Raw genomic sequence first — 13,932 nt, forward strand, 5'->3', positions numbered from 1 at the left:
CTGAACTGGACACCAAAATCGAGGGCACCATTCGAGCGGTCGCTTCGCAGGGCCAGAGTATTGTGGACCTTGAGAGGGCTTCTGAATTCAGCGCTGGTAGGATCGACGAGTTAGAGAAGCTGTGCTCGTCACTACAGGGTACTGTGCAGAGGCTTTCTGTGAAAGTGGTCGACCTGGAGGGCCGTTCCAGACGTAATAACCTTCGCGTTGTTGGTCTGGCAGAGGGGGTAGAGGCGGGCTCTCGCCCCACCGACTTCTTCGCCAAGCTATTGAAGGATGCAATGGGATCGGACGTTTTGGCTTCGGACCCCCAGCTGGACCGTGCACATCGCGCCCCTGTCCCAGTGCCTGGACCGGGTCAACGCCCTCGCCCAGTAATCATCTGTTGTCACAGTTTCAAGACCAAGGATCTTATCCTGCGCGAGGCCCGAATGAGGGGCAACCTGTTACATAAAGGGCACCCCTTCCGTGTCTATGATGATTATGCGCCCAATGTGGCAAAGGACCATGGCGGCTACAGAGATGTCATGGCCAAACTCTACAAACTCCATCTTCGCCCAGCAAGACTAAGAATTACCCCGCCCTCTGGTGAGAAGATGTGGCTCTCCTCGGTTTTAGACGCAGAGAAGTTTATCCGGGAACATACGCCAATCCCCCGTACAGGTTAGAGTGCCTTGTCATTGTGTGTTAGGGTCTGCTCATGGAATCGAATCCATACTAAACCATACCGGGTGAAACCGTATTGAACGGTCTCAACAAGGGCTACCGAACATGTAAGATGCTGTGGAGGGCGGTCTTGGCTCTCAATTAAAGTCACTTTCATTCTGTCTGTGTTCAGAGCGATGCCTATTTAGGATGCCTTCCAGGTTTGATCATTGACACTTTCGGATGAATATACTTATATTCCCCCCATTTTTTTTTTTTCTTGTTTCGTTATTTATTTTTTAATTCTTACATTTATTGTTATTACAATACCATTTATTTAAAGCTTGCAGGGGACTGGGGGTGATGGTTGGGAAGGGGCAGACAGACACCTGGATAGCAGGTGGATGTTTTGTGCCGTTCTGCCTTTGATATAGCCGAGGGCCGCTCTCCCGATTAGATCCCTACCAGCCCTCTGTAGTGTCTAGGTAGATGTGCGTACATATAATTATTATTTGTACTTTATAATTATTTTCTCTTAGCATGTTACTATTATGTATGTGTATATTTTAAATTAGTGTAGATTATTACTCTGGGGCATGAATGTTTCTGTATGTATGGGTATGTATGTGTATATGCGCATATGTAGATATGTATGGGTGTGTGTGTGTGTATATGTATATATGTATATTTTTAAATATATACCTTTATATGTATTTTTTGGGGGATGTGTGTATGTGTTTGTATGTATGTATGTGTGTGTATGTATGTATGTATGTGTGTGTATGTATGTATGTATGTGTGTATATATGTATGTGTGTATATATGTGTATATATGTATGTGTGTGTGTGTATATATATATATATATATATATATATGGGTAAGTATGTGTATGTGTGTGTATGTATACATGTATATAACCTTTTTATTTATTTATTTTCTGACTGGGGGATACGTTTAATTTAGAAAAATTCTTGTTTCCGATCTAATCCACAATATGTAAATGTACGGCTGTCTAAGTTGGTTGCTGATGGTTCATGTTTAGACCGGCAGTGCTTAGCAAAATAATCTTGTGATGCTATATCTTGCTTATCTCAGGGATAGATAGACCCAAGATGACGCTTAAGTGCGCAATATGTTTAGGTTGCAACTTATTCTCTTTAGGTTTATTAGATGCTAATTGGACACTTTATTCGCAGGAGCCTCCTCAGTTCATATGTTAGTAGAAGTTCTAGGATAGTGAGAGGTGAACGTACAGTTGGGATTTTATTTTTGTTTCACCTCTTGTTCGAGGTCGCGCCGTGCTTTTTTGGCATCGGCCAGACAATGTGTTTATTATTTTTATTTTTATTTTATTTTCTCTCCTATTTGTGTATGCCTGTTAAAGGTGGGTTGTGCGGGGGGGTAAATAGTGGGGAAAGTAGGGGAACAGGGTGGGAACTAAAGGGTCTTGCAGGAGGGGAGGGGCTGGTTGGATACTGCTCGGGTGTAGCTGCTACATATGGTGATCGTGATGGTTTGGTGCGCTTTCTTACCTTTTTATTGAGTTACAAGTTATGCAGGCCACCATAGGAACTACAAATGAGAAGGGGGCGGGGCTCACATTCACTTCCTGGAATGTCAAGGGCTTAAACGAACCAATTAAGAGAGGCAAGGTCCTAGCCCACTTGAAAGCACTCTCGTCTGATATCATATTTTTGCAAGAAACCCATCTGAAAAATAATTCTCACAGCAGACTTAAATGTAGGTGGGTGGGGCAAGTGTATCACTCTAACTTCTCTGCCAAAACGAGAGGCACAGCGATTCTGGTACGGAAAGGAATTCCCTTTCTACATAAAACCACTATTGTGGATAAAGAGGGTCGTTATGTGATCGTAATAGGAGAGATCCACTCTACTTCTGTAACTCTACTAAATATCTATGGGCCAAACATTGATAACCCCTCTTTTTTCAAAAGAGTCCTTGCCCTGATTCCAGATATCTCCCATACTAACCTGATCATTGGAGGGGACCTTAACTGCGTGCTAGACCAATATTTGGACAGATCCTCTACCCGGCGAACCCCCACCTCCTATTCAAGTGAATTCTTGAATACCTACATAAAGAATTCTAACTTATTTGATATATGGAGGATCACTAACCCTACGGGCAGGGAATACTCCTTTCACTCTCATGTTCACAATGTTTATACTCGAATTGACTACTTTTTGGTTGATGCTAAACTACTCCCCTATACCTGTAATGTGAAGTATCATGATATTATAATCTCGGACCACAGTCCACTCACCTTCTCCCTGAGATTGGGTGACATGGTACCAAACGAGAGGGTCTGGAGGTTAAATCCTCAGCTCCTCACAGAACCAACATTCTGTGAACATCTTAAAGACCAAATAACATTTTTCTTTGATACCAACGACAACACAGAGACTTCCCCAGCATTACTGTGGGAAACACTTAAGGCTTATTTGAGAGGCTGTATCATCTCCTATCAGACTGCCAGGAGTAGGCAAAACAAGGGAAAATTGGTAGAACTGGAGGGACAAATTCACTTACTGGATAGGGAGAATGCTAGACATCCATCTATGGAGAAACATAAAAAAATTACCTCTTTAAAATTTGAATATAATCAGACTCTCTCAGCTAAAATTGCTAAATCTTTTCTCTACGCCAAGCAAAAATATTTTGAGTTTGGTGACAAACCACACAAATTACTCGCCAGACAACTTCGAAACATTGTGAGTGACCGAATGATTCACAAAGTTAAGTCTGCATCTGGGGAATTACTCTCTTCCCCCAAAGACATCAATGACAGATTCCGTCAGTTTTATGAGACTCTATATACATCTAAAGCCGATTCTAACCCCTTAATTATGCAAAACTTTTTGGATGACTAATCTTCCTGCCCTGAACCAGGAAGATTCTAACTTCCTGAATAAGGAAATATCTCTTGAAGAAATTCGAGAAACAATCAAAACTCTAAAGAGTGGCAAGACCCCGGGCCCAGATGGATACCCGGGTGAATTCTATAAAACATTCAGCAACATGCTCTCTCCCTACCTGCACAAAATGTTGGTTCAGTCCAGAGAGGATGGAGCTCTCCCATCTACTTTGGATGAAGCATTCATTACAGTTATACATAAGAAGGGTAAAGATCCGGAAGAGGTAGGGTCGTACAGACCAATATCCCTCCTCAATACAGACCAAAAGATTTTAGCAAAAACCCTGGCTAACAGGCTTAGCACTTTAATTGGCAAACTGGTCCATTCGGACCAGACCGGCTTTATCCCGAACAGAAACTCATTCTTCAATCTCAGGCGCCTCTTCAACATTATGTATTCTCAGAGGTTACCAAACATGGACCTTGCCGTTATATCTCTTGACGCCGAGAAGGCTTTTGACCAAGTTGAGTGGTCCTATCTATTCAAAGTCCTACAGAAATGTAATATTGGAGATGGGTTCATAAATTGGATCCAGCTTTTATATAGGAACCCCTGTGCGAGAATACTCACTAACCAATCATTGTCGCCCCGATTTAACCTCTACAGAGGGACAAGGCAGGGTTGTGCGCTGTCGCCTATGCTCTTCGCCCTTATCATTGAACCTCTCGCTCAGACGATTAGATCTGATGCAGCAATACACGGCTATAATACTAAAGATACTCTAAATAAGATTTCCCTATACGCAGATGACATTCTCCTCTATGTAACAGAACCCCAAGCTAGTATTCCAGCTATTCTTGATGTGATTAATTTGTTTGGTACCTTCTCGGGATACAGAATAAATTGGAACAAGAGTGAATTAATGCCCATACGGTTACAAAACACCTCCTGGCTAGAACATCTTCCACTTAGGTAAATTTTTCTGAAGATAACTTATCTAGGAATTGTAGTTACCAAACAATATTCCTTACTATTTAAAGAGAATTTCCCCTCGCTGATGCAAAAACTAAAAACAAACATACAATTTTGGAGAACTCTCCCAATTTCTCTGCTCGGAAGAATTAATGCCATTAAAATGGTCTTCCTCCCACAACTGCTCTACCTATACCAGAACATCCCAGTATTCATACCTAAATCCTTTCATAAACAACTGGACTCAATTATCAATCCTTTCATCTGGGATTATAAAACACACAGGATAGGTAAAAAACACCTCTGCAAATCCAAGATGGAAGGAGGATTGTCTCTCCCAAATTTTATATTTTATTATTGGGCCGCTAACCTCCGTGCGGTTACGTTTTTGCTGGATGACGCACGTCCGTCACCCACCTGGCTTAGTATGGAGCGTGAGGAGTGTCACCCCTTCTCTATTGGTGCTGTGATTTTGTCGCCTGTCAATCTGGAGAGGTCACTTTATCGTAACAATCCTATTATACATAGCACAGTCCGAATCTGGAAGCAAATAAAAAACCCACTTTGAGCTTAGACCAATGTCATTCATGCTCCCTGTTGCCAGGAACCCCTCCTTTGCCCCCTCCAACCTTGATAACACCTTTGAGCAATGGGGAGAGTTGGGGATAAGTACCATAGGGGATTTATATATAGAAGGGACCTTTGCTTCCTTTGAGTTGCTGAGGGAAACTTATAATCTTCCCAGAAATAACTTTTTCAGATACCTACAAATCAGAGACTATGTTAGCACCTCCCACCTCCCAACATTTGGGAACGCTAAGCCTTCCATGTTTGACGGATGCATAAAAACATCCCCCACCTCAGACAAACTGATATCTCGTTTATATGACTCTTTTCAATCGGTTAGCACACCCTCTACAGAGGCCATTAAGGCAAAATGGGAGGAAGAACTAGGGACTGACATTTCGATGGCAGACTGGGAAGATAGCTTGGAGTATATCCACACCTGCTCCATTAACTCCAGACATCGGCTCATACAATTCAAGGTATTACACAGATTACACTATTCCAAAACCAAACTGCATAGGATATTTCCTGATACATCCCCTTTGTGTGATAAATGTCAGGCTGCACAGGGTACACTTCTCCACTGCTTTGCCCTATGCTCTAGCTTGCATGGTTACTGGTGTGGAATTTTTAGGATCCTCTCTGAAGTTCTGGAGACTTCAATTGACCCAGACCCGCTTCTGATAATCCTGGGAGTGTCTGATTCCCTAATCGGACTAACCAACCCCCAAAAACAACTCATCTCTTACAGTCTCATTTCGGCAAAAAAACACCCACCCTCTTTCTTTCTACCTGTCCTTGTTTTGTATGTCTTGTTTTGTAATAATTGTTTTGTACCCAGAACTCTGGATCTTTTTATTTCTGTCTGCTCTTTTATGTTTAGTTAAAAATTGTATACCTGCCTTTCATACCTATACACCATTCCTGTGTGTGTTCAATAAAAAATATTTGAACGAAAAGACTAATTCGTGGAACAAATATCAGCATTGGTCTGCCTGTGTAATCGCAGCCTGTGTGTTCTCAATGTCAACAAATCTAAAGAGCTGATCGTGGACTTCAGGAGACAACAGAGAGAGCACGCCCCCGATGGGGCCGCAGTGGAGAAGATGAAAAGTTCCTCGGCGTACACATCACTAACAATCTGAAATGGAACGGGGTCTTATCAACCTCAAGAGGCTGAAGAAATTTGGCTTGGTCCCTAGACCCTCACTTGCTTCTACAGAACCACCATTGAGAGCATCCTGTCAGGCTGTATCACCGCCTGATATGGCAACTGCACTGTCCGCAACTGCAGGGCTCTCCAGAGGGTGGTGCGGTCTGCCCAACGCATCCCCGGGGGCACACTGCCTGCCCTCCAGGACATCTACAACACCTGGTGTCACAGGAAGGCCAAGAAGATCATCAAGGTCCTCAGCCAATTTACCCCACTACCATTGAGAAGGCGAGATCAGTACGGATGGATCAAAGCTGGGACCGAGAGACTGAAAAACAGCTTCTATCTCAAGGACATCAGACTGTTAAATCGTTACCACTAGCCGGCCTCCGCCCAGTAGTAGTAATGTTTACATACTGTTTTACCCACTTCATATGTACTGTATGTACTGTATATTCAGATTTCTAGTCGAGGCCTATCCTATTTAACTATTGCTGTATACTATTCTACTCTACGTATTCTTCAGATAGACTACATATTCTATCCATATACTGTCTATAATGTCTATTAATCCCATCATATTCTGTGTATATATACAGTACCAGTCAAAAGTTTGGACACACCTACTCATTCAAGGGTTTTTCTTTATTTTTACTATTTTCTACATTGTAGAATAATAGTGAAGGCATCAAAACTATGAAATATCACATATGGAATCATGTAGTAACCAAAGAAGTGTTAAACAAATCCAAATATACTTTATATTTGAGGTTCTTCAAAGTAGCCACCCTTTGCCTTGATGACAGCTTCACACACTTTTGGCATTCTCTCAACCAGCTTCACCTGGAATGCTTTTCCAACAGTCTTGAAGGAGTTCCCACATATGCTGAGTACTTGTTGGCTGCTTTACCTTCACTCTGCAGTCCAACTCATCCCAAACCATCTCAATTGGGTTGAGGTCAGGTGATTGTGGAGGCCAGGTCATCTGATACAGCACTCCATCACTCTCCTTCTTGGTTAAATAGCCCTTACAGAGCCTGGAGGTGTGTTTTGGGTCATCATCCTGTTGAAAAACAAGTGATAGTTCCACTAAGCACAAACCAGATGGGATGGCGTATCGCTGCAGAATGCTGTGGTAGCCATGCTGGTTAAGTGTGCCTTGAATTCTAATTAAATCACAGTGTAACCAGCAAAGCACCCCCACACCATCACAACTCCTCCTCCATACTTTACGGTGGGAACCACACATGCGGAGATCATCCGTTCACCTACTCTGCGTCTCACAAAGACATGGCGGTTGGAACCAAAAATCTCAAATTTGGACTCATCAGACCAAAGGACAGATTTCCACCGGTTTAATGTCTATTGGTCGTGTTTCTTGGCCCAAGCAAGTCTCTTCTTATTATTGGTGTCCTTTAGTAGTTTTTTTTGCAGCAATTCGACTATGAAGGCCTGATTCACGCAGTCTCCTCTGAACAGTTGATGTTGAGATGTGTCTGTTACTTGAACTCTGTGAAGCATTTATTTGGGCTGCAATCTGAGGTGCAGTTGAACTAATGAACGTATCCTCTGCAGCAGAGGTAACTCTGGGTCTTACTTTCCTGTGGCGGTCCTCATGAGAACCAGTTTCATCATAGAGCTTGATGGTTTTTGTGACTGCAATTGAAGAAACTTTCAAAGTTCTTGAAATGTTCCGTATTGACTGACCTTCATGTCTTAAAGTAATGATGGACTGTAATTTCTCTTTGCTTATTTGAGCTGTTCTTGCCATAATATGGACTTGGTATTTGACCAAATAGGGCTATCTTCTGTATACCACCATTACCTTGTCACAACACAACTGATTGGCTCAAACGCATTAAGAAGGAAATAAATTCCACAAATTAACTTTGAACAAGGCACACCTGTTAATTGAAATGCATTCCAGGTGACCACCTCATGAAGCTGTTTGAGAAAATGCCATGAGTGTGCAAAGCTGTGATCTAGGCAAAGGGTGGCTACTTTGAAGAATCTCAAATATAAAATATATTTTGATTTGTTAAACCCTTTTTTGGTTACATGAGTCCATATGTGTTATTTCATAGTTTTGATGTCTTCACTATTATTCTACAATGTAGAACATAGTACAAATAAAGTAAAACCCTTGAATGAGTAGGTGTGTCCAAGCTTTTTGCTGGTACTCTGCACTATGACATTGCTCATCCAAATATTTCTATATTTCTTAATTCCATTCTTCTACTTTTTAGATTTGTGTGTATTGTGTGTTGTTAGATATGACTACACTGTTGGAGCTAGGAGCACAAGCATGTCCCTACACCCGCAACAACATCTACTAAATACTGTATGTATGTGTATGCGACCAATAGGATTTGATTTGATTATATTTTTAACTGATAATAAAAGGAATCAATCCCCTCTTCAGGCCAAAAGAAAACAAGCTTGTGTATACGTCATATTTGTGTATAGTAACAACATTACGAACGAGACAGTTGTGACGTTGTACACTTTAGAGACTGTCATTGGATATTGATTGTTCGCGCCGCGGCAGGGTAACACTTTTCATCAGGTAAGCAAATAAATAATGGTCAATTATTAAATAAACAGGTTCATTACGTAGCATTGGTGTCTATGAAGCTAGTTATGTAAAGCAAGGCTGCAGTGTCGTTAGTTAGTGTAAAGTACCATATTTATATATTTCTTAATTCCATTATTTAACTTTTAGACGTGTGTGTATTGTTGTGAATTCTAGATACTTCACAGTTGAAGCTAGGAACACAAGAATTTCGCTACACCCGCAATAACATCTGCTAAATATAAGTATGTGACCAATACAATTTGATTTGAACAGTTTAGCCAGCTAGCTTAGTAGCCGTTTGCTAGCCAAGCATTGGCTAGCAAATGGTAGCTAGTTGTCAAGCTAGCTAGCTAACTACCAATCAGTTCATCAATGATATTGCTCATTCATAAATATCTGTGCTTGTGTGTAGCTAGACAGTTTGAGTTTACCATTTTAATTGAAGCCAGATAGCCAGCTCGTCTAGTATTGTAGCTAGCAGAAGAAGGTGTCCATAACATGCTAGCTAGCTAACTTGCTAACTGGTGACTGCTGCTAAAACAAAAATACTCTTGGGAGTGGCAGAACAAAGAAATTGTTGCAGTCAGTTGTTTTGCTTGCACTGCTGTGATCAGCAGTTTAGCCACTTGTTTAGCTCCACCAAAGTGTCATCAGCATGGTGTGACATGAAACAAATAACTTTTTCATTAGAAATGTAAGTAAGTCTAGCTTCAAAGTTCCTTGGTCTGAATAAACTAGCATACACTTCACAGGCTTGTAGGTGACTTACAACTGAAGATGATCCCTTGTTGAATGGTGTTTTTTCCTCCCACAGTTTAAGGACCCCCAGGATGTTGCGTCTGCGTTGTAAAACCAAAAATGGGAGCCACATAATGCAGGGCCTGACCCACCAGTCCAGTGTGCAAGAGCTGAAGAGCAAGGTAGAGGAACTGACTGGTATTCCCTGTGATGTACAGAAGATCATGGTTGGCTACCCTCCCTCCAGCTTGGACCTCCGAAACAGAGATGCTCACCTAAGGGACTACCCTATCAAATCAGGTAGGCTATGGTGTCTCTTCTTACTTGAATAAATCAAATGTTACATTCGCACAGCTGGATAGACTTCACCCTGCTATGTCATGGCTGCATTTGATTCAGAAAATGACACATTTGTTGCAGGAGACACTCTCATTGTTGAGGAGAAGAACAAGATGAAGACCCAGACCATAAATTCAGCTGTAACCAAGGGACCCCGTCTGGAGTCTCCCCCGGTGCTGGCCAGACGGGTCGTTCCAGCAGACAACTCCTGCCTGTTCACCAGTGTCTCTTACGTGGTAGAGGGGGGGGTATACGACCCAGCTTGTGCCCCCGAGATGCGAGGCCTCATCACCCAGATTGTGTCCAGCAACCCCATGGCTTACTCTGAGGCGGTGTTGGGAAAGACCAACGAGGAGTACTGCACCTGGATCAGACGTGATGACACCTGGGGCGGAGCCATCGAGGTGTCCATCCTGTCTAAGTTCCACCAATGTGAGATCTGTGTAGTGGACACGCAGACGGTGCGTGTGGATCGATTTGGTGAGGACGCTGGCTACCACAAACGCGTGCTGCTAATCTACGACGGCATCCACTACGACCCACTGCAAAAGGAGACGCCCGGCTCCGACGCTCCACCGCAGACCATCTTCTCCACCACAGACGACATCATCCTGGCCCAGGCCCTGGAGCTGGCGGATGAGGCGCGAAGGAAGCGGCAGTTTACGGACGTCAACCGCTTTGCCCTGCGCTGCCTGGTGTGTCAGACAGGCCTAGTAGGACAGAAGGAGGCCCGGGAACATGCCAAGGAGACGGGCCATGCCAACTTTGGAGAGGTGTGAGTCAGAGCACTTCCTCACAACCACCACGAACCACCATGCCCCCACATCTTACAACTCTGTGTGTCTGTATGATCCTCTACCTCACTTGATCCAGCATCAGACACTGTGTTCAGTCTTACCTGTTCAGTATTACAACTACATCTGTCTGCTCACAGGCTACTTTGCTGCAAGGTTATGAGCTCATGAAAAATATCCTGTACAATTGTTTTGGGGTCATTTTTAGTCTCACCCAACACATAGTGGGTGATTGTTCGTTGAAGTGTTGTTGCTCAGCAATGTAGCATGTGTTCAGTTTGTCGACACTAATGGAGCAGAAAACTTTCTTAACAGACCTGGAGATGCCTGAAAATGCCTTACTTTGACAGTTGATTTGTGGCATAAAAGGTTTAGTATGGCTAGACTCCAGTACTACCACAGAAATCAGAAAACTTTTTCTGGGGCCATTGTGGCATGATACACGTTTGGTTTTACTCATCAATGACAATATTAATTTAAAAGGTTTTGTTTGTAGATGCCTCACCAGTACTTGAAAAAAGTGAAAACTGTTGCAAAAGATCAAATATAAACCCAGTTACTTGGTAGAAAAGCTGTTCTTTCATTGTTTTACAGTGGCAATGTCTTTAATATTAGATAATAGCGAAGTTTAGCTAGATTCCTTCTAGGTCAATACAACCCTAAATTCTTCAATGGTGCTGTGACAAGCTTATTTTCCAAATGTAGGCTATTACTGAATTAGTTATTTTATGCAGTGTGTGTCTGCACCTTGGTGTGAAACATGAATATTTAATGCAATTATTATTATGCCATGGCACTCTGCCATTAAAAGGCCTTGGCATTACCCATAGTGGGATTGGTTTTTCTTAATTTTTTTGTGTTTTCTATATGGTGTAATTTTATTTACTGAACAAAAAATTTGAATTGTATTTTTGAGCTTTTAATCTTGGAATTGATAGATGAATAGACTTTATGATATATAATGTAAATCTAAGGGATGAATCCTCTTACATTTGCAGTTCAGGTATTGTCTACACAATGTGCTTTGCATCTCAACATTCACTTCATGATTGTGTTTTTTGTTTTTATCTCCCATTACCCTCACTCATATTGTTGGACTATTGTGAGGACCACCAAGTGTTGTCATGTTGAACTATGTATGTTACATCTAAATGCATGTCAGAGAAAGACTGCGACTCTTTATTATACTTTCACCAATGAACGCCACCTCTGCCTTGCTCTTGCCTGGAAACCCGATGTTGAATTGCATTGAATTCTATGCCGGGCAGAAATGACTGTTTTAATCAGGAACGTTTCTTCCCACGACCTGTACCAGCCAGAATGTTGAATAAATTTATATTTTAATGTACTTTACTGGTTGTTCATGCGGTTGGTCCTTTTGGCGGTAGGAATGTGAGACTATATTCCACAGGAAAGTATAATTACATAAGCTTTTCAAAGCACTGGTAGTGGGTTCAGATTTCTATCACCTGAAGCATGCGCACAAAATAGAAATGCATGTACAAGATGCATGCATACTTGCCAAGCTTATGCATGTGTTTACATGGTTCTGCGCATGCTTCAGGTGATAGAAATCTGCACCCACTACCAGCGCTTTGAAAAGCTTATGTAATAATATAGTCCTGTGGATATATATTGTCTCACATTCCTACCACCAAAGAACAAATCGCACTGACAACCGGTAAAGTACGTTAAAATGTCATTTTATTCAACATTCTGGCTTGTAGATGTTGTGAGAGGAAACTTTCCTGATTCAAACGCTCATTTTTGCCAGATGTAGAATTCATTGCAATTCAATGTTGGGTTTCTTGGCAACCCTTGCTATTGAAACGGAGTGTAGAAGACGTTGATATAGATAGTTGAACCCTTTAAACATGAATTCGGACATTTCTTCAAGTGGTTGGTAATGTTACTGGCAAAAAGATTCCTCCCATTATTTTTGTTGACAGAGACCAGTGTAATGGTGAAAGGCTGGTGATTTGGGGGTTTTCCCCATCAGACTACTAATACAGTCTAAAAGCTCTCGCACATCTATTCCCATTTTTCGAAACAAAATATATCTTTTAGCTTTTGTCAGCTGGTCATAAACAGATACCAAAGTGTCCCTTTCAGAAAACTCGTGACTTGTTATTTATAGAAATTGTATCAGCACTAAATCTTGTCTTACAATGAAATACTCTGGGTCAGGGCCGAGTTTGTGTGGTAGCCTATACTGCCCTACAAAGGCAAAATGCCGTAACTACGAAGTTGGTCAAAAATATTCTATCTATTGTAATGGCCAGGTATGTTTTCTGATTAATGTGGTATTTCGTTTCCTGACACAAGAAGTCAATTGATCAGAATATATAATGGTGTATCAGAAATTGCTGTCTCTAGACAGAAAAAGACTGAAGACAGATTTTGATGTTGCCTGTTCTTGCTTGGACTTTCCAAAGCCTTTGACGTGTAAGAGGTATGGGTCTGGGGCATGGTTTTAGTGCAGAGCTCTCCAACCCTGTTCCAGGAGAGCTACCTTCCTGTAGGTTTTCACTCCAACCCCAGTTGTAACTCACCTGATTCAGTTTATCAACCAGCTAATTATTAAAATCAGATTAGGTATGGAGTGAAAACCTACAGGACAGTAAGTAGCTCTCCATGAACAGGGTTGGAGAGCCCTGTTCTATTGGGTGTTGTGATTACATGGATGTTCAAGGACACTTTCAATGAATGTTGCACACAAAGCACTACAGAGAAACTGAGTTTACTTGATTTTTCACAATAAAAGTCACCATTTAGAAGATTATTTGAGTGAATGTGTTTTTGTATTTGGTTTCAGATTATAATGTGCTTTAAGTCCTGCAAATTGATACCATGTTGTCAACCAATGAATGATCTATCTCTCTTAGCAATAGTACCGCTGCCATTCACTGTTAACCTTTTGCAATGTAGGCTACTCTGTTCTAACAGTATATGAGGATCTCTGTCAGGCTTTAGTTTCATGTTTTAAAGCATATCTCTCTGATGGGAGAATGTAATGTGGAGCTATATGACAGTAACCCTAGACACCATCAGTAACTGAATACAGTAATGCATATCTGTTTTCCTTATGATAAATTGCACAATACAGATGGGATTCATTTGCAGGATGTCAGCAAAAAGGCCTAGCCTAGGCTGCCGCTAGTGGGTGTTAGATATCGGAGAACTAGTGGCTGCCTAGGGAACAAAAATGGTAATGCTATTGTAGTATACTTGTATTTAAATATTGTACAATTTAGGGCTCTATTCACGCTGTA

The 13,932-nt window shown here is 41.7% G+C and overlaps 1 protein-coding gene across 3 annotated transcripts; it reads left to right on the plus strand.

The window, feature by feature from the left end:
• The first annotated feature begins 8,354 nt into the window (after nt 1–8,354).
• LOC129815150 (ubiquitin thioesterase OTU1-like) lies at nt 8,355–13,442 on the plus strand. 3 transcript variants are annotated; one of them, XM_055868589.1, is made up of 4 exons: nt 8,355–8,780; nt 8,964–9,031; nt 9,604–9,827; nt 9,948–13,442. In XM_055868589.1, exons 3-4 carry the CDS (start codon nt 9,620–9,622, stop codon nt 10,643–10,645), a joined length of 906 nt encoding a protein of 301 aa, XP_055724564.1. In that variant the 5' UTR covers nt 8,355–8,780; nt 8,964–9,031; nt 9,604–9,619; the 3' UTR covers nt 10,646–13,442. The 3 variants fall into 3 exon arrangements, with proteins under 3 accessions (XP_055724564.1, XP_055724561.1, XP_055724562.1); XM_055868586.1 differs by lacking the exon at nt 8,964–9,031; XM_055868587.1 differs by lacking the exon at nt 8,355–8,780 and having other exon boundaries at nt 8,791–9,031.
• The last annotated feature ends 490 nt before the right edge of the window (nt 13,443–13,932 follow it).

The sequence above is a fragment of the Salvelinus fontinalis genome, chromosome 18 (genome assembly GCF_029448725.1).
Source record: "Salvelinus fontinalis isolate EN_2023a chromosome 18, ASM2944872v1, whole genome shotgun sequence".
Classification (NCBI taxonomy): Eukaryota; Metazoa; Chordata; class Actinopteri; order Salmoniformes; family Salmonidae; genus Salvelinus; species Salvelinus fontinalis.

Bases quoted from the DNA above. Each gene is read 5' to 3' on its own strand.
- LOC129815150 (XM_055868589.1), top strand. From the start codon at position 9,620: ATGTTGCGTCTGCGTTGTAAAACCAAAAATGGGAGCCACATAATGCAG. The intron at 9,828-9,947 runs GTAGGCTATGGT...CATTTGTTGCAG, and splicing joins GGACTACCCTATCAAATCAG to GAGACACTCTCATTGTTGAG.